The sequence below is a fragment of the Carassius auratus genome, chromosome 37, assembly GCF_003368295.1.
Source record: "Carassius auratus strain Wakin chromosome 37, ASM336829v1, whole genome shotgun sequence".
Lineage (NCBI taxonomy): Eukaryota > Metazoa > Chordata > Actinopteri > Cypriniformes > Cyprinidae > Carassius > Carassius auratus.
In genome coordinates this window covers 5,826,875-5,853,591 of record NC_039279.1, presented here as the reverse complement: position 1 = coordinate 5,853,591, position 26,717 = coordinate 5,826,875, and the positions used below count along the sequence as shown (strand labels likewise).

Here is a 26,717-nt window from a genome sequence, read left to right as displayed (position 1 = left end):
CATTAAAAACACTGATCCATTCAGGACTTTAATGAGTGAGGCACTGACTCATTTACTTTTTTAAAATACCAGTTAATTCTAAAACAAGTAGCTGTCTTAATGAGTGCAGAAGCTTGTCTTTATCTTTAGGATTAATAACAATTAACTAATCAAAGTTGGTACAGTCCCTTCAATGAGCTAGTTTTGTTGTAATCAGCATGAGTTTAAAAAAAAAAGTGTCTTTGACTATGATAAATTATGAAAACTATGAGAAAAATGGATTTATGTGTGGTTTCACATTGTCTATAATTTATGAATGTTTTATGTTCCCTTCTAATTCAATTACATTAGGCTTCTTTTTAAAAACGTGCCATATACTAATTACACATTGTGTGCTATTAAACAATTCTATATCTGAAAAAACAAGATAACGCATGATTGACCAATCAGAGTCGAGTATTTCAGTGAGCTCTGATTAACAAATTGTGTATTTTGACTACGTTATATAAAGTATGTTTAGTGTACATGTAGAGTAAATGCCCTCATAATTCAGATGCCAAGCTCAGAGATTTGAGTCTCTGTTATTGAAGAAAGAAATATTTATTTATAACCATATTAATCATGATAGTAATAATAATAATCATAATCATAATAATATAATGATTTCATTAATAAACAGTTCTGGTTGTTTGAAGCACATTGGATGCATACAGAAAGAAAACTGAAATTTAGAGTACAGATCCAGGACAGCAGAAGTTTCGTCATTTCATTTTGAATAGAATACTTTATATTGGTTTCTTTTTTTTTCTAAGTTTTTTTGCTTTCTTTTTTTTGCGCTTATGTATTTGGAACAACTTCAAAATTTGAAAAAGAATGAGAGAAAATGAAAACAAAATAAAACCCCAAATGATAGATTTGTTGTTGCGTAGAGCTTGTGTTGCACATGTAGAGAACCTTTAATATAATACATTTTATATTGAGATGACAGAGGAAGTAGCTTTTGTATATTTTCAGTAGAAAACAAAAGAGCTGGAAGCACACACATGTACACACACGCACGCACACACACACACACACACACTACATGGAGGGTAACTATCACTGAGACAACTAACATGACTTCCATTCAAACTCTTGTGCTTCAGGGATCTGGCAATGGCGATGAGGAAAATCATGTTGGCAGGAGTTCATCTTTTTTCCTTTTTTGTGTTGGGAAAAGCAATTGCCAAGATAAGTTTGTCGTTTCCATTGGCTTGACTGTGTTTGAATGAAGTTCAAGGGAACTGTGCAGACACAGGTGAGCTGCATAGCTGGTCTCACACCTGCCCTAATATCTAGAGCAGACGACCAGTGTAGATCTGAAGGACGTTTCGTATGGAGGAACAAGTGGCAGATACATGCACTTGAGTTTCATTGTCGTTCTGGCAATAAACTATAAGCAGATTACAGTTTGCATTGGTTCTCTGCTTTGGGTCGAGGAAGACGGCGAATGACTTTGGTGCTCAGGTAATGGGCTGTTTGAGAGGAAACAGAGAGTAGAGGGAAGACAACAAGCCAAAGAATACAGTGCAAAAGCTGATATATACCTCACAGCAGGGTCGAAAAAAACAGGACATGTAAACAAGTAATGTCTCATACAGACTAAAGCAAAGAAATAAACCCAGAGGTCTCAGATCTCTGTAGAATTGACATCGTTTTGTTAGGTTGTTCAGTCACAGTCTCTTCCAGAGCAGAATCCGTCACTTGGATTTTAGAGTCCCTGAAACAACACGTCTTCACTGAAGTTCCCGTCGCTATCTGACCCAGCAAACTGTTTCCCACGATCCTTCGGTTAACAAAGTAGTACAGTCACTGAGATAGGAGTCACCAGTTTTGTAGAAAATAAAGTATTGTTCTGAGAGGAAAAATGCAGCAAGAAAGTGTAACATCATTACCTATGGAAGGGAACACATCAGTTCTGTCATGTAACACCTGAGTCCGAGGAAGCGCATGATTTTGCAAAGCTTGGGAATGCTGTCTGTAGAGGTGGGCTATCTATTAAATGTACCATTCCTTCTCACTGAGCCAAAATACACACTGTAAAAAGCAGGAAAACGTGCAGTTGTTATTTTATAGACGCATTTCTTCCTGATCTGACCCACTTGCTTGCAGGTTGATTCGGTCCTGTTAAATATGAAAATGTTGACCTGAATAAAACCAGTCAATTTAGATGTTAACAAATGAAGCACATTTTTAGGCAACTCAGCAACATTTTTTTTACAGTGCATTTCTTTCTCAGGATAACATACTGCTGTCCATCATCGATTATAGAGTGACACCTCTTTTGAATGTGGGTCAACTGTTCACCATTTGCATAAAGAGAAAAAAACAACAGAGGAAAATGAATGTCGATAAAAACCAAAGAGCATAATTCTGCTCTGTCTCATCCAATCGTCTTATGTCTTTTCTGCCATAGTCCTGCAGGGTCATGATAATGTCCGTCGGCCAGCTGGAGTGCTCCTGTTATAAAAGAGAGGTGTCAGCTGGACCGTACAATATCTCCATCAGGTCCGGCTTCAGAATAAAGAATCGGTTTACCATGTCCACATTTACAAAGTACTGCTTAAAAAACAAAGACGTACATAAAAAGTTGAATTACATTCAGTAGCTGAACTAAAGATAGAGACGAACAGAACAACGCCACACGAGTGAAAATCACTCAGTACTTGCATAAATCGCCGCCGAAAATAAACCTGGACCACCACCATCAAAAAAAAAAAATTAAGAAAAAGGTACAATCCTTTTTGAAGGGTCGCAAAGTCACAAATAGATATATCCATATATAAATGTTTTTCATAGTGGTAATACAATAATACAACATTAGTAAATGGCTACAATCGACGTTGACCACGCTGAGCAGCATGTAATTAGTACAACGTTTAAATATATAAGGATGTGTCACTGAAATGGAGCTCGTTAGAAGTAGAAAGGTAATCGATTTTTAATAAAACTTTGCTCACAACCGTATGACTAAACTGGCACATTGTTTTCCACCTTGCGGTGGGCAGGAACCCATTTTCAAGATGGATAGTGAAACTCTCGTGACAATACCGAGAAGACAGCTCCAATTTTCTTAATTTGTAGCCTCATGACACCACATACAAAAGTGTTTACTACACAGCACGGCCACCTCCACAACACTACAATGAAATGCTTTTTGGTAGCCCTGGGCTCTGGGGCCGCCGCGACCCAACATGACTCTAATAAAGCCCCCTTCAGCCCGTAACCACTCACACACAAGAACACACGCACGCACACATCCCAGTAAAACCTTTCGTATTGTGCTACAAACAACAGCAGGATGACTGTGCATTCCCTACTTCAGACAGACTGGGCTCGGGTGGTTTATTTACAGTGTCTTTTCGAGCCCTGTTCCATGCGACACCTGAATAGCAACCTGATGTACTGTTAGACTGAAATTTGGAGTCCCATGCGAGTTTGTCTGCTTACATCGAAACAGGATGAATAACAGCTCCCTATGTTAGCGACTAAAGGCCTTTTTCCCCAAGGAAGCAATGCAGTTCAACCATGACATACACCTACTGATGGAAGACCCAGCTGTGCCATATATTCAAGGGCACTGGATGAAGAGGGGCCACATGGAATCATGTCTGGTGGGTCTTTAGCCTCTCTGCCCGGCCCCCTTGACCCTCCTAGCGAAAGGCCGGACAAGGAGGTCTGCGGTGGGAGGGGGGTGGTGGGTGTGAAGTACCAACAAATACACCCCCATCCCCCCTCCTACAGCACTAATTCATAACTCTGTTGCTAGTTTTTTTTTTCACTTCTTTTTTTTGTAACATATTTATACATACATATATATCGCTATATAGATATATATACACTCATCTTTTTGAAACCATAAACTTAAAAAAGTTTAGAAAAATAAAAAGTTTTTTGACGACCTCTCCTCTTCTCCTCAACCCCGAAAGGCTGTCCCAGGTGAAAGCTAAGCTCCTCTTTTCATCCACAGCTTGACTGCGTCAGTCTCGCATCCCCACAGAGATATATAATGCCTTCTCCTGACAGCCTCGGTGTAAGGATTTCCTCTTAACTTCTTTTTGTATGTTTTTTTTTCATTGACACTTTTCTTCCTTTATCCTTTTTGTTCCTTTTTAGCTGCTGCTCTTCTCCATTGTCTTCTTTCTTTGTATTTACTAGAAATGCAAAAGAAATAGAGAAAACGTGAGTTAATTTGCAATGTATGCTGCTGAGGTGCATGTAGACTATCTTTAACATGCACATAGAGTGGGGCCCAAAAGTCTGAGACCATTAGTGAAAATGCTTCTATTTGCATTTTAATAATTTCATACATTTCTATTCAACATTTTAAGGATGAAAATTTGAATTAAAACTTTAACTGAATGATTCATATGAAACAATGTAACTATTAAAAATAATAATAACAACATTTAATAATATGATTTTTATTTTATTTTAAATGACAAATGTTCAACTTCAAATTATATTATCAGCATAACGAATAGATCTATATGTGTGTGTGTGTATATATATATCTATATTTCTATATCTATTTCTATCTATCTATCTATCTATCTATCTATCTATCTATCTATCTATCTATCTATCTATATATATATATATATACACACACACACACACACACACACACACACACAATTTACAATTTAATCATAAATGATTGTTTTACTTTTTTTTTTTCTTTTCTAAATCCTGAAACTTGGTTTAAATTATATTCTGAATCCTAGATCTTCAATGTGACCTCAGACTTTCGAACTTGCATGATCTAAAATAAACTAATTAAACAATAAAAATGCAAATCATGCAGAACGAAAATATATTCAGATTACATTATCTTTCATGCACTGGCTCTATATCAGAAACAATCCTTGGGTCTACCGCTAAACAAACATTGAGGAATTATCCCCCAAATCCCGGATTAGAGTAACTGAAGTCAAAATAGGGCTCAGCAGGGAGAGCTTCAGCTAAATTTATAGCATAATGAGTGAACTGGATTGATCAGAGGCTTGGTGATATAGTTGTAGTCTAAGAAGGATGTTCGACACTGAGCTGAAAAGACGTCCACCGGACAGGAAGAGAACAGCAGAAAGAGAGGAGGAGGAGATTCCGGGGTGTCCTGGGGGCTCTCATCCTGACAGAAGCTCTCTAATTCAGGGAGATGTGGTGCCGCATGGAGGAGCCTCAGAAGAGGGAGCGGGCTGGCTTTAATTTTAAGATGACTTTGTAGTTCTTCACCCATCCCTGGAGGGGCACACGGATGTGCTCCGGCATACTGATCATGCCCAATGATGGGCCTCTGTTATCTGCTCGGGGTGTAATATCTCTGGAACAGACATGGGAGGCTCCAAGTTTTTTCTTGACAAACATGAACAAAAATCGACTGAGGGAGACGAAAAACTGCTGGTGGGCAGCCATGCTGATGGAAGCCAAAGACACTTGTAACATGATACATGCCAAGTCTCCTTTTCTACATCCAAGTGCTATCTACTATGTAAGTGACAAAACTGGCAGCTACTACAGACAATAATATAAAATACAGACAATGAAATAAGTATATTTTATATTATATATATAATTAAAAACATTTAAAATATATAACAATAAAATAAATAAATTACTAAATGTACATTCATATGCATAAAGTCTAACAAAACGTAGAAGACTAAACACAGATAGTTATAATTTTCCTTTTATTTAGACACAAAAATGGCTAAGTATTACTTTTTATTATGTACATAGCTTTAACTACTGAATCTAGAAGTCCAAAGACAAATGGCTATGGAAGAGCAGAATGTACCAGTTGGATTTTAACAGATGAGACGATTCATATAAGCAGCAAATTTCACAATGTAAGCCTACATGAAATGGACAGCAAGTACACATTTAATACTACAGTTTATACATATAAAAATGTACTGCGATATGTGCTCACATATATTTATATATAGTATTATGTACAAAGAGTACAGTTTTTGCTTATATAAAAAAAATAATAATAATATATATATTTTTTTAATCCCCTGACAGAAGAAAAATGCACAATGAGACAGCTAGTGGGAACAGACACAATTTTAAATGACAGAAAGTTAATGAGGTAACAGCAGATATAATATTAAATTGCTTTATTGTCCAGTGTGACCCAGTTTGAGTCTATTATTGACATAATTCTGTGCTAGCTACGCAGTTGCATTAAGCACGCAAAATAAACAGTTGTATTACATTATTAACTTTTATGTAACATTTCAATAAATAAATAAATAAATGATTAGATAAATGCAAAATAAAATAGTTTTTTAGCTTATACTCCAGTCTGTTTGCACCCTAAAACAGACCTAAATTAACATTTGTGCCATCAAATTGAGAGAGATGAAAATCTGCTGCTATGTGGACTGGCCCCTGGCCCAGGGTGCCATCTTACAAATCACTGCATTAACAGAGCTAATTAAAACAGGCAATCTTTTAATGGCCCACTGTGGCGTCCATGCAAGACAGAGACTTCCATCTTGTCAATCTGCAAGCTCACACGTTCGTTTAGATGACTGCAAACTGTCTCCTCAGCAGTCATTTCATGCTCAGCATGGTGTTTTCTCTCTCTGCCTAAATGCTGGAATTAAATAAATGGGTGATTGAGTCCTAATATAGTTGCTTGATTAGTTTAATTGTCTGAAAAATAGATGGAAATGCCTTAGTCAAGAATATGATAGTCTTTTGCATGAATTAATCAGATTCATTTAGAGTTCTGCATAGATATTTAACGAAACGAAGCATGGTTTATACGGTCAAACTAAACGTCTTTTAGGACTAACTTAATGTGTGGCTGGAAGCACTGAACACAATGCATATTTTATTTCAAAAAGGCTTATAAATCACCACTAGCTTTAGAAAATGTGAATGCAACTAAGTCAATAAAAATTGTGTCTCCCACATAAATGAAACTGAGGTCAGAGGGCAGTGTAAATATCTTCACGATGTATGGAAAAGGGATTTAAATGTAAACACCTTAGCAACACACAGCACAGAGCTGACTCACTTCTGGACATAATATGCTGTCTGCTCACCTCAGAAAAAGTAAACAATTTTGATTTAAAGCCTATTATATTATATTATTTAAAAATGTCACCACATAATATTATTAAGGGTGTTTAATAAGTTTACAAAAGAAAAGACTTTGTACTTTGTATGTTTAACACACAGTGGCAATGTTTTCATGTCACACCTGTCTTGCTTTTCATTTTCAAATTGATACACATCAACGACAATTTGTTCTAAGTCAGACATAATAAAAATGTAAAGCAAAATAAGCTTGAATAGAGAAAAGAAAATCAAAATGTTATTTACACTGCATGAATAACACTGGTATTCCATTCCCACAGATGAGATTTTAGCTTTTGCATTTTGGTTTCTGGTAAACAATAGTTTGGATGTTTTAAGAAAACCATTTTAAACACTTTTAAAGACATTTAAGATTAATTTAATAACATTTTATTTGATAAATGTTACTTAAAGGGATAGTTCCCCCAAAAATAAAAAAAAATAATTCTGTCATCATTTACTCTCCCTCAAGTTGTTTCAAACCTGTATACGTTTCTGCTGAACACAAAAGAAGATATTTAGAAGAATGGTGGTATTCAAACAATTGCCGGTAGCCATTGACTTCCATAGCATTTTTTCTTACTATGGAAGTCGATGGCTACCGGCATCTCTTTGGCTACCAACAGTCAGTATGTCATTTTGCGTCAAACAAGAAATTCATTCATTCATTCATTCATTTTTGGTTGAACTACGTCTTTAAACTCTTCTTTGCTGTAGCACCTGCCCAGTTTTTGCCGTTGTACAGCTCCCTAAACAATTTTTTGTTTTGCCATTTTCTTAGAGCCAAGTGAGCTGCATGCTGCACAGGGGAGCAGGGACACATTCGTTTAGGTGAAATATTATGTTGCGCTGTAGATTTCTCCCTACAAAGGTGGAAAAAAGCAATGCATCTAATCTATGTTTTACAATAGGCTGCTGTTATTTCACACTCACAGGAGAACGGTGTGTCTTGAGAGGCAGCCACAACAGCTATGGTAATAGACTGAGCAGAACGGCTGTGCCACGCGGCTGGCTGGCCTAGTGTTTCTCTAAATGAGATCAGTGGTTATTGACTCAATGCTGTTATCTTTAATCTGTGGAGTAAATACTTTGGATGCTGCCTCTCTACCCTGGTTTCTTTCCCCTTCTTCTATAACTCCACCCTTACAATTCCATTTGAGGGGTGCAGGCTGCTATTTACTGGGGCGTGTGTGTGTGAGACACACAAGGACATGATCAATGCCCTGAGGAACTAGGAAAAGAGAGAGGCCCTATTTCACTGGGAAGATTACTGCAACCCCCAACTCTTTCTCTTTCATTCTTCCTCTCACTCTTCTCTGAAGGCCTGGCATGTCTTATCACAGGCCCTGTATAAAGTGCCGGGTCTGGGGAATGTCACCTTGGGGGAAAATCTCTCACCTTAGTGCATAAGTGCTTTTCCATTGAGAAAAGAACGTTAAGGATTTTCTTTCTTTCTTTCTTTCTTTCTTTCTTTCTTTCTTTCTTTCTTTCTTTCTTTCTTTCTTTCTGTCTTCACACACATACACACAAAACCATACAAAACTTCTGGGTCAGTAGGATCATTTTTTTAAATTATTTTTTTCTTTTCAGCAAAGACGCATTCAATTGATCGAAGGTGAAATTTAGAAAGAAAAAAAAAAATCATATTTGAAATACATTCCGTTCTTTTGAACTTACTTTTCATCAAATTATCATGAAAAAAGTCACGGTTTCCTCAAAAAATATTGAGCAGAACAACTGTTTTCACCACTGATAATAATAAGAAATGTTACTTGTTAATGTTAGCAGCACTTAAGAACGTTTTCTGAAGGATCACAATTTTGCTTTTAAAAATGACTTTTAAAAATATATTAAAAAAGAAAACAACTGTAATGATATTTCACAATATTACTATTTTAGTGTATTTTTTATTAAATAAACACTGTGCACAGTAGAAACTTCTTTCAAAAACTCCTTACCAAACCCCAAACTTTGGAATAGTTTGCTTACATATATTTATTATATTTCTGTGAGAATATATTTATAACTGTATATATTTTTTATTACTTAATTAATTAGATACATTTGTCTCTTTCCTAATAATTTCCCTACACTATAACATAAATCTTTCCACAACTATTGGTAATTTTTAGGCTGGCCTCCTACATAGATTTTGGGCTTGACCAATAATGTGCTGAAAATGTATGACTAGGTTGCATACTCTCAAAGATCAACAGCAAATCAACACTGGACCATGTTGCCTGTAATATCTCTGTATCTTTTGTTAGCTAAAATGATATCAAAAGTTATTTTTAAGTGGACTGCGTCTTGCATATTAACGTAAACATGATGGAGATTTCAGCAATGAGCGGTAATTGCTCCCCCTGTCATCTCCGTTGTTGCAGTGGGATTCTGGACATCTCATCAGCTAGAGGGTGCAATAGACCGTGCAGTGGGGAAGTGTTCTCTCTTTCCACATTACTGCACTATGTTTATTTACAGAATGCTTTCTTAGCAGCAGAAGCGGCCTTGATTAAAGGTACGCTCTTTATGTGACATCTAACAGATTAAAACTGAAGGAAACCTTGCTGGAGGCCTTCCTTCGTGAATATGTGCTTCGATACAGGCAGACGTGCTTGTATACAGGTTTTGTTAAAAATAGGAATTAGAAAGATACATAAAAAATTATATAATACATGTACAATATAGTTGGATTATGTAATTGTTAGATATTTTATTGTTATCATTACCTGTAAATAATACAATTAGATTTGCATATGAGGAACCTGTAACCCGATTTGCTAATTTTATTGCTTTGTAAAAAAAAAAAAATCGTAAATTATTATTATTGTTATTATTATTTTTTCTGCTTTAAAAATTGATAATACATTATTTTCTATGTTTAATTTTATATATTTTACTTCATACGTAATAATAATAATAATAACATTAATAATAAATTATTCCATATATATAAAAAAAAAACCTTAAGACCAACATATTGAAATCCCATAAAATGTATCTTTCGTCTATCTGTGGCAATGGAATATTCTTGTCCAAATATAAAATAAATAAACTTCTAACTTGACATCAACATCCCCAAATGACATACAATTGCAATCATACAGACAATAAATGTTCATTGAGTTATAAAACAGTATGTCAAAGAGAAAGAGGGTGTGAGTGACAGAGAATTACTCAAAATGCTTCATGAAGGGTCCATGTAGCTAACTATAAAGCTAACTATAATTTTTTAACACTACTACAATATAGTTTTGGTATACAGTCAAAACTGGAGCTTTGCGAATTAATGTTTATATCCATATCATTTCCCTTTGATATTAACTGGAGAATTTTTTTAAGGCCATATTAGTAGTTTACAGATAGCATATGCAAACCGTAGGACTTTTTTTAAAATTATGTATTCATAAATAGCAGTCACTTCTAATAAGTGGGCGTTCAGTGGGGCCTTTAATGCAAAGACTGCAAATATACGTATGCAAGTCTAGCGCTGCTGTTGTTTTGCTCAAGTTGCTCATTGCTGTGCCATTTAGTAAGGCAAATAAACTCACTTCCTGGCCCACTCTGTGTCCACATAAATCAGCTGAGCTCATGCCCATAAATCTACGGCGGGGCTAAATGAGAAAACTCATTGGACAGCACCCCTCTGGCCCCCCTCCTCTCTGTCACTCAGCCCCTCCCCTACCGGACCACACATTTCAATACAAACAAAACAGATTCAAAATCAATAGCCAAGCAACAGAAATGCTGGATAACTGCAGGTTGATAAGAAGAGCTTTAACTCAAATGTGATTGTTCGGGGAAGGTTCGCTTTATGACCCGGAGGTGTTTTGCTCTATCGAACGTAGAGGCGTTTGGGTTGTTTTGTTTGTGTTTGTTTTCTTTCTTTTGTTTGTTTGTTTGTTTGGATTGATTCTCTCTCTAGTAGGGTGTGAAGCGACTGTAACCTCCTCTGTAAAGGCTAGCCTGCAACATCAAAGATGAAAAACAAAAAGGACCCAATCAGTGTTAAATAGATTCTTTGGGGTGAACAGTGGTTGAAATTTTCTTCCCTTGTGTCTCGTTTTGCATATTGTTTGGAATGAAATTACAATGTGAATTTTAACTCAGAGTTCAGAGCTTCATGGATCAACCGGTTAACGACTAAAACAGCCCAGTGTATTTCATCAGTCGCTCTGTATCGAACCTCTCCATCATGGCCGTCTGGCCCTCAGGTTGATCTGATTGGAGACATCTAACATGCACTACTTTCTCAGCCCTCTCCTTAACCAGAATGCAGTATGCCTTACTCTGCTCTCGCCAAATACAAAAAACTTCAAAGGCTCTATGGGCCGTTCTCTTCAGCTCCGACCCTGTGCAAAATACACACTCGCCTTAAACGTGGCATGAATTCTGTTCTAACAGCGAGCAAAGCAAACTTACTTTTTACCCCCCCCAACCCTCTGAGGGGCTCATTATTAAATACTTTTTACTTGTGATCTACTGGTCAAATATGATTTAATTATATTAATTTCATTCTCAGCAGGCTCAGTGCAAGTACTGAGAAGAGTTCTGCTCATTTGAGTCGCAACCGGTTCGGTCCTGGCATCACTGAGAACTCTGAGTGCCCACTTCGGCCCCCCTGTGGCCCTCGTTTGACCGGAGGAGTGCCGAAGGATATTTGCTATGCCTTAATGTGGTAAATTGAAGTCTTGAGAAAGGGAGGAAAATTTGGAAAAAAAGAAAAGGAGGCAAAAAAGCAACAGAGGCCACAGTTTTAATTAAGTAAATGAAGAGGAAAAAAATGGTCTTAATTAATGAAAGCTTTTAGCTAGCAGCTGCACCGGGGAATAGTACGGTTTTGAGAATCACACGGATGTCGACTTGGTAAATTCCAGTCATTTGTCTTAAGCAGAGTGTTTGTCCAATAAGCCTCATGGGCAGGGGGAGGTAGGTGCGATGGAATCTTTATTTTTTTTCTCTCTTTCTTTCCCCCCTGTCATTCTTCCTCTATCTCTTGCCTTTTCTTTAATCTCCCACGGCACGCTGCTGCACGCGCTTGATGGTCGTTAATCTTGAGAAAAGTCCCGACCAACAGTCCCCCCCAAAAAACAAATCATAAAGCGCTTTTTGTGTTCAGATAGGAGTTTTAGAATTTTTCATCTTTGATGTTAGCTGCAAAAGCTAGCTAAAAACAAACATTAACGGGGGTGACGATCCCCACATTGGCTGCTATGAAAAGGACAGTGTCTCATTTGGAAGGTCTAATCAAATGTCAGTACGCTGGATTACCCCAATGCATTTAATGAGATACAAAGTGCCCAGGATCTATCTTGACAAACTATCACATACACATATATCAGCAGATGAGTCTCTGAATATATTAACATTTATCTATACTCCTGACATTAATAATACAAGTGTGAACAGGGTCCAAAATGAACACTTTCCAAGTGCAAAATACAAGTATGAACTGGCTTTGGAGAGTAAATAAAACACTTCGCCAGTCGGCCACCAGCAATCTGTAAGAATGATTCCTGATGTAGCTGAAGAAAGCGATTAAAATCCAAAAGGTACTATCATCTTCCTATGAATAAATAAACCAAAAATTTGTGACTAACGTTATATATATATATACATACATATACATATATATATATATATATATATATATATATATATATATATATATATATATATATGTATGTATGTATAAAGTATGTATAAATAAAGCAGATTTATGGCTGGTTATTGGTTATTTTGGACCCTGTTATCACCTATTATCATTTAAGGTATCAAAGACTTTAGCCAACGCAACTACATATCTTCAGCTCATAGCACATGCAGCATTCAGTATTATAATACAGTTATTCCATTCAAAATTCTATTACATTCAACAGAATGTACAGTGATATCTTTGAGCATCATTGTAGTAGCACTGGCCTCCGCCTTGTATGTTGTTGGGGTGCTTGAGTCTGTGTAATGTTAGGGGAAAGGTGAATGTTTCATGCATTATGTTTCTAGACTCACCATAGTGCCTACGCTGTACGTGGCTGCAGGTCCAATCGTGTGGTGATAAGGGTCTGCTGTTGCATAGACTCTGCCATAGCTACAGGGAAAGGAAGAAAGAGAGAGGGCATTGAAGCTTCAAGAAGACAGTATGTACCAGCGAACACTGTTCATTTGAACTACACTAGTTCTATTATCACTACACCCTTCCTCTCTTTCTTGCCCTCTCTTTCTTTCTGTCTGATAAAAATGCTTACCTGCCATAAATACACGGTATAAAGGTAAGTGTGTTAAAAGTGATAGGTGCTCTGTTATTGTTTTGGAGTAAAAGTATTTTATCTTATGAGCATGTGGTAAAAGTTATATTGGTGTGAGAGGGACAAGACACTGAAAAAACTCAGCAGAGCAGAAAAGAGAAGAAAATGGGAAACAGACATGAAGAACCAACAGCAGCATTGCAGGCTCATTTCTACCATGCATTACACCTGTATCACACGGGTTAAATGATTCAACTCACAATTTTAAAAGATGGAAATTATGTTAGTATTCTTTCATCACAAAATCACAATTAAGTGAACATTTGGGTGAATCTAAAACAATGTTATTACCCTTGTTTGAGTGTATGTTGCCATTTTGTAAATATATATTTATATTTTTTAGAAAAAGTACGTTTTTTTTTCATTCATCTAATCAAAATGCTATTGTGTAATTGTTTTAACAATCACTTTCCAGGTCATAATTAAGATAATTTATTTCCCATGATATAATCCCTTTAAACGATCAAAAGCAAGCTTCCTGACATCATCCTCCAGGAAGTGACACAATTTTGGTGCAAAAAGCAATAGCACAAAAAGCAATAATTCCTAGCAATGGATTTGATAAATTATGCGATGGTTTATGCAATTCATTAACATTCTTATTTGAAAAATCATTACTAAAATATGTATCACTAAAAGTACATACATAAAATATACAAAAATATATGAATTCAGTTTTTTTATATTTGTGTAAGCAAGTAAAACAAATAAAATAATCAAGTTTAAATAATTAAATAAAAACATTTTCTGTAAATGGTTCCTTAAATGACAACATTAGCAAATTCAAACTTTAAAAGTTACAAAGTTCTAAAGGTAATGCAGAACAGAGAGGACCCAGCAAGGAAAGAGATGTAGGGATGCTTTAGATTTTGTGTTGTTGTGCGTGTGCATTAAAAAAGCGAGTGAAGGGGGCAGGGAGTTTATGTTCACAGCTCTCTTTATCCTTTTCATGCTCCTTTGCCCTCTCTTGTTTACCCAGGCTGCACTGTAAAGAGGCACTGGGCTGGTGGTGGCGGAGGTGTTCTCTGGCTCTTTTCATTGATACCAATTTGGAACTAATTCGTCCAAGATGGGCCTTACTTCTTCCTTTATTTATTTATTAACCCCCAACACTTCCCTTCTTCATTTGTTGACTTTCCCTACAAACATACGCTTGCAAATGAGGGCCTGTGGGGAGGAGATAAGGCAGGCTGAGCCGGGTGCCTATGGGCACAGACTGAGAGTGGAGAAAAGAGGAAAGAGGGGCAAAATCCTGGGCCCAGACATGCTATTACATATGGAAATACTATCGGATCTGACCAGGTTTTTGTCGTCTGGGATTATTACAACATCAAAGGTCAGGCCAGCTCAGTGGAGTGAGAGAGCTGAGCGGAGGGGATTTTAACTGCTTGTGACAGACAGTGCAGACGAGGGTGGCTGGGAATCCCCGTTACACCCCAGCTGGGCCGGGCTACTTAACCTTCAGCTTAACCGGGCCGCGGGAATGACCCACTCAAATGTAAACCTGGATAGCTAGTTCCAGCTGGACTAAGCAAGATTGATTTTTCTCCTTCAAATGGTTTCCATTAGATAATAAAAATGAAAATTGTGACTTTCTTTCATCTGCGGAACACAGAAGAATATATCGGAGAGTTATCATACATAAAAGAGAGATTATTGGAGTATGTTTTATAAGAAAATATTATTTTAGTTTTTTAGTTTCAAAATGTAATGTTTAATTGAAATGTTGTCATTTTCTGTTTCTTTGTAAATGATTGTGAAATTTACTTCCATTTTCTTAATAAAAAGGGTTTCTACACCATTTTCTTTTCTGTTTGTGAAAATTTTTCATAACTAAATAGTTATGGCGACTATTAACTTCCACTGTATGGAAACAAATACATTTTTTTTTTAAATATCTTCCTTTATATTCCACAGATTAATTTTTTTTTACAGGTTTGGAACAACAAGCGGTTAAACACAAATTGATTTACAAAAAATATTAATTTATGTGTTAACTATCCCTTTGAGCAATATATATATATATTTTTTTAAGAACAGCTATGCTTCTGTCATCATTCTGTTGCTCCAATCCCACATAACTTTCTTTTGTCTGAGGAACACAAAAGAAGATATTTAGAAAAATGTCAGTGTTTGATTTTTGTTCATAACAATGAAAGTCAGTGGGATCCAATGTGGTTCTGAACTCCACCGACTTTGATTGTATGGAATCCAAATATCTTATTTTTTTGCTCCGCAGAAGAAAGAAGTCATGAGCGTGAGTAAATGATAACAGAATTAATACTCTGTTAAGAGGTGAGTTCAGGAGTCTGTATCATTTAAACACTTGCTTTTAAACCCCTCCACCATGACATATCAAATTAGAGTGCGAAACGCAGTGCTGGCTTATGTGAAAGCAAGGAGCTGAATGACAAGCGATGCAGAAAGAGGTGGAGAGAGAAAAGGAGAGCTGGAGCGAAAGAGGGGACTGAAATAAGTGCGGAGGAATGCCAGTCTTGTCACCTGCTCTGATGTGGATCTGTGCTTGGCTCTGATAAATCTTACATTATCTGGGCTCTTCAGGCTGGCAGGCAGGGCCATGCCTTATCGGCACTGACACGCTCAATCTTGCTTAGATTAAACCAGTGCCTGGCCTGATCCAACCTGACAGGGTCCCCACAGGTCCTGGATAAATTACTGACAACCCTGCACCACGTCTTCACACACACACACACACACACACAAACCTGTGGCCTGAAGTGAGTAAGCTAAGTGGTTACGGAAATTCAGGTTGAATTCAAGTTTAAAGGGCGAGAGAGTATCAAAGATTGGGAAGCAAAGTCTAAATTATCTAATTTAATACAGTTTAATAAGAGAGCAGATCTGTAAACTCATTCCGGAACTTCAGAGATGAGCAAACACTTTTTTAAGAATGACTTTAAAGCTCAAATACAGTTAAAAGTTGCTGTGCATAAGGCATTTTAATACATGGTCTGTATACTCATAAACATTATTCTTTGAAATCAGAGAAAGATTTCTTTGAAATATTAATTTGTCAAATAATGAGGAAAGACCCAATGAAGTGAATTGATAAATGCATTTTTTCTTACAGTATAGTAAGAAAGTATAGATTTTTTTCTTATTTCTTTTTGAAACAGTATTTTTTTTTTTTATCTAAAAGAACTTTTAAAAAGTATAAAAGTATACCTTCATATATACTGTGTGAGATAAAATACTAAGAACAATATAATATATAAAGATTTTATTTTTTCAGACTAAACAAATGGCTTTTATTCTCTGACTGTGTAGAAACCGAAGCAAATTCCATGTCTACATTTAAATTTATGTTCTTTACTTTTTAAAACTAGGGCTGTTTTTAAAAAGCAGAATGAAAAAATAACATTATCAAATTTGGTAGAAGAATTAAAAAACCATAAATTAACTTTTTATTTCTTAAGTTAATCTGGATAGCTAGCTCCATTCGTTTTGAAAAAGTGTGATTTTTCATTAGATAATTGGAATGGTTCACTGTTTGGAATCTCAGAAAATTCTCAAAACCAACAATTTTAAGATGCATTGAAAACTAATATACATAGCCATAAATCACCAGTGTTTTATGCATCAACCAAATACCAAAAGACAAACAGAAAGCACAAGACTCTTACCTGTCACTGTAAGCCGCTGCAGCTGCTGGGGCTGGTTGGGCATATCTGTATGCTGCATAGCCACCCTGTCAATTACATAAGGGCATCCGTCAGTCAGACACATGCAAACAGAAGGGCATCACTTACATTACATTTTTAGAACCATTTGTCCACAATACAACTGAACTGTTCATACATTTAAACGTCTCTTTTCAGATCCTAACATTGCAGTGAATCCCAAAACTCAGTTAAAACATTAAGAGTGCTGCTGAAAGTCCCTGTCAATGCTCACTAAATGTAATTATCTATGAAGATTCGGGAGGAGCGCGTCAGATACTTAGCCTAATCATCACAGGTGGACCACAATCAAGTAATCAATCCCACAGTATAAATATCGCTGACTTACCTCTATCCATTGACGGTTTATCAGCATCCCTCCTCCACCCCATCTCCTCACTTCAAGTTCACTTTACAATATACGGGGAAGGGGGGTACTCTAGCTTCGGGCAATTCCCGAGCTCGGAGCCCTTCCCCGGACAGCACGCCAAATACGCATACCATACCTCAGCTAATTATATGTAAGCGTGAACTAGTGAAAATGAATGCTGAGTGATTTAGGTAGTATTTAGTTTGCCAATACAGCTTTTTGTGAAGCCTTTTTGTTTAATTGTCAGATTGACTGCATTAGCTGTTCATATAGATCTCGGCACAGATGCCTAACAGCCGAGACCAAAAGTGAACCATCTGAGATTCTTCACTTATGTACGCTGAGTGCACCAATAGCGGTGCAACCAACGATTGTCTTCCCAGTGTGCATCAATCTCATCAATTGAAATGGCAGAGCTGGGCAACTATCGATCAGCATGGTAAGTGGCAATCTGGTATAAACCATTAAAATCAGTCAATGTTTGCTTACTGTGAATGAACCAAATGGAAGATTTGGCTGAAGCTATCGAAGGGCCTTTTAATTAATGTGGCTGGCCAATACGAGTCTCCTGGCTCGATGCCCAGGGGAGCGGTCTTGACACACACAACGTGTTCATCCATGGCTGGAGAACAGCACAAGGCAACCCTACATATTTCTTGTATAAGCATTATATGACATCTTACAAAGCTATTAATTGCTCCATTCAAGCTAGCTATTAATAGCTGCATTGTAAGCGGCATCAAATGACATTAGCCGCGATTGTTAGCCGCAACAACCAAGCCTCATCTGCTAGTCTTCTCAGGGTGATGTTTAATGAACGCTTACACTCCAAACATGCCAAGGTTTAAACGACAGGGAATATATATGCTGTGAGCGAGTATCTAAGTGGCTGGGGTGTTTATTGAAGTGTCTGTTTTAATGAAACGCAGCTCCACTCTTTGTTATTTTAGCTTGCTGACATCAGTGGTACAATATGTGAATAATCGCAGTGCCAGAGCACGTGCAGGACTGAGGCATCGCAGATACAGGACTGCACGCTGAATTATAGATGCTAGCATTTGTTTTACAGTTATTTTATTGTCCGATGCTACTCTGCTAAGATCAAATTTTTAGCAACTGGAGTCGAAGAAACATGAGATCACAGAAGATTGTGACGATGAATTTTGCAGAAGTTACAGCGTCCAAGTTTACAGTTTCACCGGCTCACACAGATGGATTTAAAGGGATAGATCAACCACAGATGATATTTATGTCATTATTTACTCAGCTTCACGTTGATCCAAACCTGTTTTTGTGAAAAAAAAAAAAAAAAAAAAAACAAGTATGTGGTTGATCTATCCCTTTAAATTATTTTGCAAGATTTTGACCATTGCCTTCCATAACAAAATGGTACATTTGGTTATGAGACATTTGACAACCAGTAATGTTTAAGGTTACTGATTTCCAACGTGCACCATTAAAGGCATATTTGAGATTCACAGCGGAGTTTAATAAAATCAGTGAATAATGACTTCATTCACATATTTTCATTACATAAACCTTTGTAAGGCTTATACCGTACCATTAAAAAGTTAAAATTTTTACAAATTAAAATAACTTTTATATTCAGATACATTTCAAAATGTAATGTTATTCCTGTCATGGCAAAGCTTCAGTCTTCAGTGTCACATGATCTTTGAAAAATCATTCTAATATGCTGATTTGGTGCTCCAGAAACATTATTACCAATGTTGAAAACATTAATGTTCTGCTTAATATTTTATGAAACCCGTGATAATTTTTTTCAGGATTTAACCCCCCCCCCCCCCTCTGCATTTATGAACTGCATTTATTTGAAATAGAAACCTATGTAACATTATAATTATTTACACACCTTCCATCAATTTAATGTATCCTAGCTGAATAAAAGTATTTCTATTATTATACATTTTAAAATCTTACTGGCCCAAGACTTTTGAATGGTAGTGTACTGTATATACTGAACATGAATCTTAGGAACTACATTAAGAGTGCTCTTTTAAGCTTTTTTAGCACCTGATCACAATAAACCATCATTGTATGTGAAGAAAACTTAACGTTTTTTTGGCGAAGACCTATTAAATATTCAGCAGACAGATTTGGAATGACACGAGAATGAGTAATCTTTATTGGAACTGTTCCTTTATAAGTTATCTAAACTTAAGGTTACTTGAAAAGTTGATGGGGTGGTCCATAGAGATGGATTCTGACTTTATTGGCAAGCAAACATGTACTACGTGCATTCGTCAAAATCTGTTCGACTTTGAGATCTATCTGGGACTGTAGCCATGGACCTGGCTACGAGTTTGCAAACTTGGCGGCAAACTTACTATTCTGAGTGCCAGGTAAAGGCATCACAGTAATGTCCACGTTCATTTGTCTTGTTTTAGATCTAAATGTTGAATTAATTTCCATTTTTCATGCAGTGAAATAATCCTGGGAAAGGGAGGCAGGCTCTCTGATCACCTGACTGACTAATATGTTCTGAAGGCTTGTAAAAAAACAATAGGGCCTGGGAACAATCTCGGGCTGCAGCGTGAGGCCTTTGGGCTGTGTTTTCATGGAAGCTGAGGGAAAGGCGGATCAGACGTGTACCATAAATTAAAACAAAAACACTGTAATGTCGACTTCGTCAACTTGATCAGATATGATTTTGCACCCGCTTAGGCAGCAGTTGAGATAAAATGTGGAAGAATAAGAAGTTAAATGTGTAGGGGGGGTAGTTTTTGGTTCATTCCTCACTGTACATGTTAGAATTATTCTAAAATCCATAGCGATCAACTACAGCCTTCAAAGAAAGCCAAGTTGGAAGTGGTCGAGCCATGTGTGATTTTACTGTGCCAAGTTACCGTTTGCACAAGGGACGCCAACAAGGCTGATAGTAAACCACAAAATGCCATCCTTGTGGATTTGCACATGGTAAATCTGAGCTGACCCTTGGCCTTATGAAAGATTCAGCACCAGCTGCTCAGGTTAGGCTCACAATGTGAGCATCATGAGCGCCATGTCCTTAACCATGTCCATGTCCTTCCCTCTTTTACTGAAACAGTAGAAAAAACATTGGAATGGGGGAAAAAATGAGTATACTCACATAGATCTCAGCACCATAGAAGCCATCTTGGTAAACCACACTGCAAAAACACAACAAGAAATAACAAAACCCAATACATCAATGCTGAACATCCATAGAGTTTCTTTGCGCTGTACAGAAAAGATTATGCAGTGATGCATTCATTGGGCAGACTGAAACAATGCACTCCAGACTGTGTGGAAGGGAAATTTTTTTAGCAGATTAGGAAAGAGGGCCATTTTCTGTTCTTAGGGAAAAACAATGTTTGCTCTGTCTTGCCACTGGGGAAAACCGGAAAGGCTCGCCAATAGAGTATAACCACTTTATAGCCATCAAGTCATGTTGCAGGTTAAGGCTGTAGCACATATAATGTGAAAATGGACCTTTAGTAACAGTGTTTTAAATGCTAAATTTGACCTAATAACAGCCTCAGGCTTGGATGAGAACAAAGTGAGCCAATTGTAGATAGCAAATATGTATGTTTTGGGTTAAGGGTTACTCACGCTCCGTAAGCAGGAATGGGAGGGGGTGGAGGCACGGCACGAAATGTGTTGTAGACGGCACGACCTCTGCCTCTCAAGTGGGCGCCCCTGTAAGCCACCGTCGCTCCTGTGGTGGGATAGGGGAAGCCTGTCACTGGAAGAAAAGGAGAGAAGAAAGAAGGTGACATAAGCTTTTGCTTCTAAGAGGCGAACCTGTCACCACCAATCAGCTTTCAGTCGGTAGTGTGACAACACACTGTCATCCTAAAATGCTTTAAAACAACTATGATGGATGTCAAGCGGTGCGTCATGTTGGCACAACACATTAAACATGGCAGCATGATACAGCCAGTGATTCTCAACTGGTTTTGCTTCAGGATCAACAGATTTGTGGCAACCTGATACAGTTAAAAGTGTGTTTATCCTACAGAGGTAAAATAAAAATGTCCTTCAAAATCAAATGGTGATATTTTATTAAAAGTGCACTATTGAATTCTGAGATTTCTGACATCATCTGTGGTTGAAACATAAAATTGCAAGTTACTTGTGGAAGTGATAGCTTATATGATAAGCAATGAAATATTAAGTTAATATAAATAGTTAATATAAACATATGACAAATATGGAATTCTGGGCTGCCAACATCTGTTACTTTATTAAACTTCTGGCTGATACGATAAGCCAATAATTATTTTCATGTTAATGAAAGATAACTGAAAAATGATTGATATTAAAATAACATTAAAATAAATATTACATTTACATATTTGAAATGATATTAAAATTATATAAAACGTTATAATTGTAATTATATATAATAAGTTCAAATACATTTATTAAATTAATAAAACATTTATAAATATTAAAATATGTGATTAATATTAAAATACAAAAATCTTTTACTGAAAATGCCATGTAAATGCTATATTAGTGAATTTAGGGATGATAACATTATGTACAGTACAGTAAGAAAAATGGATATCCATTTAGAGATTTGCTAAAGATTACATTTAACTGTATTACGAGATATTTTTTTTTTTTTTTGGAGAGTTTTTAAAGATTAACCTTAAGTGATCATTACATGATGGCAAAGTAAGTCTACATAAAAAAAAAAAAAACTCCAATACCAACTTGTGTGCCATCAAGTGTGGCACAGAAATATTGAAAAATCTGACTCAATAATAAATATTTTTTCAATTAAATGAGAACATACCCAACAATATGCAAAATTCTTAAAAAAATTATCTAATCAAAATATAAAGCACAACATAAACTAATCTAAAATTTCCAGCCTTTCCCAGCTGATTATTAAGCAATAATCTGAGAGCTGAGAACGAAACGGTAAGGCATCCCTGTCTGGGGAAGCCTCTCTATGCTGGTTATCTCTGAAAGCTTGAGCGTGGTGTGTGTGTGTGTGTGGTAGAGTGTCTGGCTGCTCTCCGGCTCTGGAGGGGTGTGTGCGAGGCAGGGGAGATGGTAGGTTGTTGTAGGTGTGACACAAGGTACTGGCAAGCAGGGCTGAGAGAGCAGATGGAGAGGATTGTTTAGAGATGCAATCACAGGCCGGCACCATCTCTCATCTCCCTCCCCCCACACACTTCCCCAGCCTCACGCCACCACTGGGGCCAGACCCAGCCTGGAGGAGAGCAGGGACAACTCAGGGTCAAGACTGGGAGAGATGGCAGAGAGTTGAGAGAGAGAGAGAAAGAATCAGGCTTGGTGCATGTTAAGGAAACATATACGGATGTGAAAATGAAATAGACAGAATGAAACTTGAAACAGAGTTTGTAACAATAAATTGGTGAAAACATGTCCAGGTCACATTTCACACAGTCTCAGCCACATACACCCACTGACTGCCCGCAATCCATTAGATGGATATTGAGCATAAAAAATGAAAAGCTCTTTCTCAATCTTACAAGCTCTAATCTGACTGGATGATTCCAAGTATGAAAATACATCTTTTACCCCAAAATCTAAAGAAAAAAATATTATAGATTACAAATGTTATTTTACATTATATAATATAATAATCATTTTTTGCTTTGTCATTTTTTTCTTCACAGATGCTGAATCCATGTTTAACTTATTGAGTATGTTTACTTAATTTTTCCATTTTATTCAGCATTCATTATTAGCAGAATAGCAAGTACTATTTATTTAAAGGAAAATGCAAAAGTTGTGTGTCATTTTGGGGTGAAACATGACCAAGGATAAAAGAATGCAGGCACATCCAAAAAACAGACTGACCGTGAAGGAGCTGGAAGTTGGAAAACATTACTCTCTATTCAAAACCCGTTTATTGGAATTTTCTAACTGTGCATTTCCATTTATTTGCATGGCATAATATGACCGGAGCAAGTTCTTGAAAGGATTGAGAATGTGAGATTCACCCAAATAAAATGACAATGAGAGAACGAGACATTAGCAAAACATATTTGAGAATTATAGAAACACTTCCACAATAAACAAAACAGAAAATTGGGAAAACGAGTAAAACAGTAAAAAAAAAAAAAAAAAAAAAAAGCCTAAGCAAGTGCATGTTACACGCAAGTCTCTCTTTAACCTTCACTGAGTATGGTCCTGATGAGTCAATGACAGCACCATAATTACCCATAGTACTGTGCAAGCAAAACACAGCCCAACAGTGCGGCCCACTGAGCTCTCTTTCTCATTTAGCACCAATGACACTATGGCTGTCTATCCTGCGTCTCAGAGGAGCAGGACAGCCCTCTTCAGTTATTTCATGTCCCCAAACAGAACCTGCGCCTCCTCCTGATCATTACTGTACAGACATCAGCCAAGCAGCACTCAGTTAATAGTCAATAAGTGTCAAAGTTACCACTTTTAATGAGGTCAGCTGGGTTTATTTTAAACACACACTCACACACACACACACATGCACACACACACACATATATGTGTGTATGTATGTGTATATTTGTAGCACACAGCATCAATGTAAAGACATCTATTCAGATTCAGCAAACTTTTGGCCCTGGGGTGTGCAATAATTTCTGGTATAATTTCACCTTTGACTCTGGTATCTCATCTGAGACAAACAAACAAACAATAAAACCTCTTTTAAGCAACACACCAATCAGTGGTGGAGAAGTACGGCGCGGCCCTCCATCAGAAGTAAAAGAAAGACAGGTGACTGAAGGTAAGGAATTTGCTCTTTCATTTTGATATAGCACAGAGACTTTGACATTTCAATTTGTCCCTTTTCAGCTAAAGAGTCGGTGTTAATAAGCCAAACAGTGGTCGTCTCTGATATACGCCAGGCCACGGTCAATTTATCCCAAATTCCAGTCATGGGCAATGCTCTTATATTTTCTTTGCTTTTGTGTGTGTGCCATGACGTTCATAAATGTAATCTCATAATGAGCTATGGGTCTGCATGCAGCACCGATTCAGTAATAAGCCATAAATCATTCCAGCCAGTTATGACACTCCATAAAGGATTAGAAACACATAACGGCAAAAGCTTACATGAGCATAAATCCTTGTAGCCCTTGTGTGCTCCTGTTACTTCAATAGGAGAAGGTGGAGAGGGTCGAAACCCTTCACATCTGCACATCTATAGTTTAAACTGATAAGGACACTGATACACTGCTGCATTTATCTGGGTTTACACAGGGGTCTCTCGAGTGCTGGAAAGTGTCCCATTGGGCTGTTTGGATGTAGGTGTGGGGGCAATTACATCCGCTACCCCTTTGGGCCTCTTTCATTTACTGCAAGACTGGCTCCTTTAATACGGTGCAGCTGGAAATCGACGGGTGAGGGCCTCTCTCAGTCTGTGTGCTTTTGTGAAATGTCTTTAAATAATCAGACCACCAATAAACCCATATCATGAGGAAAATTACACCATTGCTAGATTAAAGGGAGTTTTTTCTCCTTCCCCGGTACTTCTAATATTGTAATTAGAATGCTTAATTTCAGTTATGGATCTATCTGAGTGGTTTTGTAATTGAAAAAGCACAAATTGCCCACAATGCACCCAGCTCTTTTAAAGGAGTGCACACACATAGGTGCTACATTAAGTGCATTAATATAAGGCCCCAAACGTGCTCTCTGCAACAGAGATGCGGATGCTTGAATATATTGAATTTCTGTTTTTTTTTTTTTTTTTGTAGACAAACTTTGTAGACTACTCTTGTTCCCTTTACAAAAAAAAAAAAAAAAAAAAAGTCGTAATTGAAACTGTACATCAACAATTTTAGTATTTATTTATTTATTTTTTTACAAATGAATGAAACTTTTATGAATTTTGAAGCCTAAATACAATCACAGGTAAAAGCTATACCTAAGAAAAAATATCTTTATCTTAAATCTGCAAGCTGGGAAGTTAAAGTTTTAAAGAGTAGTTTACAGTGTGAGTATGAACAAAACAAGGCAGCAAAAGTGAACTAATAAGTAGATTAGTTTTCCGGTTCAGTGTCCCTGACATTAGCAACCACCTTTTTCAAGCACCATAAAAACTTAAACACACACACACACATGCACAAACACGCACACACACGGTGTATTTTATTTTAAAACATGAAAATATATTGAGCTTGTGTTAACCATAGACCTAATTTCAGGCATTGCATATGATGTCATTTTAATAGCTAGTTATAAACTATTGTCAGTTTACTTAAATTTTATTAATTTAATTGATAAAATAGTTTTTCATAGCTTTTCCATGACAATGGAAGACTGCCTAAATGTAGAAGACGACATCTAGCTAATACCCACTATATCACCCTCTCACATTGAAATGAAAATGTCTGGGTTCATGTACTTGTGTACAGTAAGAGTTGGACAATGTTTTTTCTGGATCAGACACACATGGCCTGGAACCAAACATCCCTGAAAATATTTGATCATCTTTGTTAAAAACATGACAATTTCTTGCTCTCTACTTTGCATTTTTTATCTTATTGGCAGTGTTTGTCTCAACATGCATCCATGGACCAAATTCACTGGCTGAGAGAGCTGTCAGTCAATCAATATTATGTTTTCCACTCCCTTCTTACACGTGCTGCCCGTACGGATTAAGCAAGATATGAAAAACAACCCCAAGATTACACAATTAAGTTTCCCATGCACAGTTTGCGCCTCAGCTTCGTGTCTGCATATCTAATTTGGCTTTGGCTACCGAGTGCTAGTTAAGAGCCTGAGGGAGAGAGAGGCTGAGGGAAGACGAGAGAAGGAAGATATTGAGATTTAAAGATAGAGTAAGTGAGTAAGAAAAGGGCAGATGGAAAACACCCCAGGCTTAGAAGAGAGAAATAGAATTAGCGATATATGTCGAGAGAAGGCTGTGAGAAGCTAGAGGAGTGGAGAAATGAGAACCAGGGAGGAAGTCTTACGGGGAAGAGAATCCCGACTTCCCTGGAAGAGGTTAAAAGCAGGCAGTCGTCGGCCCTCATCAGTCATTCTCCTGAATGGGATTTGAGGACAATAAACCTGTAGCACCTGGACGAATGGAGACGGAGTGCGCTGTCAGCAGTGTACGATTTATGGTGCCCAATTCCGCTGATCTCCCGCACAGAAACTCGGACTGATAAACAGTGATTAATCACCTTTACATCCGATTTCAGCGCCGACCCTCCCCCAACAATGTACATTAAATGCAGTCATAATTATTTCACATGAAAGCTTCTCTCTTTTTAGAATGGTAGGAGGTAAACGAGG

The 26,717-nt window shown here is 37.1% G+C and overlaps 1 protein-coding gene across 8 annotated transcripts in view; it reads right to left on the bottom strand.

Moving 5' to 3' along the window:
- Positions 1-819: 819 nt before the first annotated feature.
- The window catches only part of LOC113055963 (RNA binding protein fox-1 homolog 3), a 377,645-nt gene continuing 351,747 nt past the window's right edge, over positions 820-26,717 (bottom strand). For 4 of the 8 annotated variants that reach the window (XM_026222362.1, XM_026222366.1, XM_026222367.1 and 1 more), the window contains 5 exons: positions 21,057-21,189; positions 20,575-20,614; positions 17,060-17,124; positions 13,120-13,198; positions 10,095-11,076 (listed from right to left, as the gene is read on the bottom strand). In XM_026222362.1, coding sequence (XP_026078147.1) covers positions 11,032-11,076; positions 13,120-13,198; positions 17,060-17,124; positions 20,575-20,614; positions 21,057-21,189 — 362 coding nt within the window. In that variant the 3' untranslated portion in view covers positions 10,095-11,031. Of the gene's footprint in view, positions 4,173-10,092; positions 11,077-13,119; positions 13,199-17,059; positions 17,125-20,574; positions 20,615-21,056; positions 21,190-26,717 lie in introns of those variants that run through there. The other 4 variants (XM_026222364.1, XM_026222365.1, XM_026222363.1 and 1 more) reach the window with 3 other exon arrangements.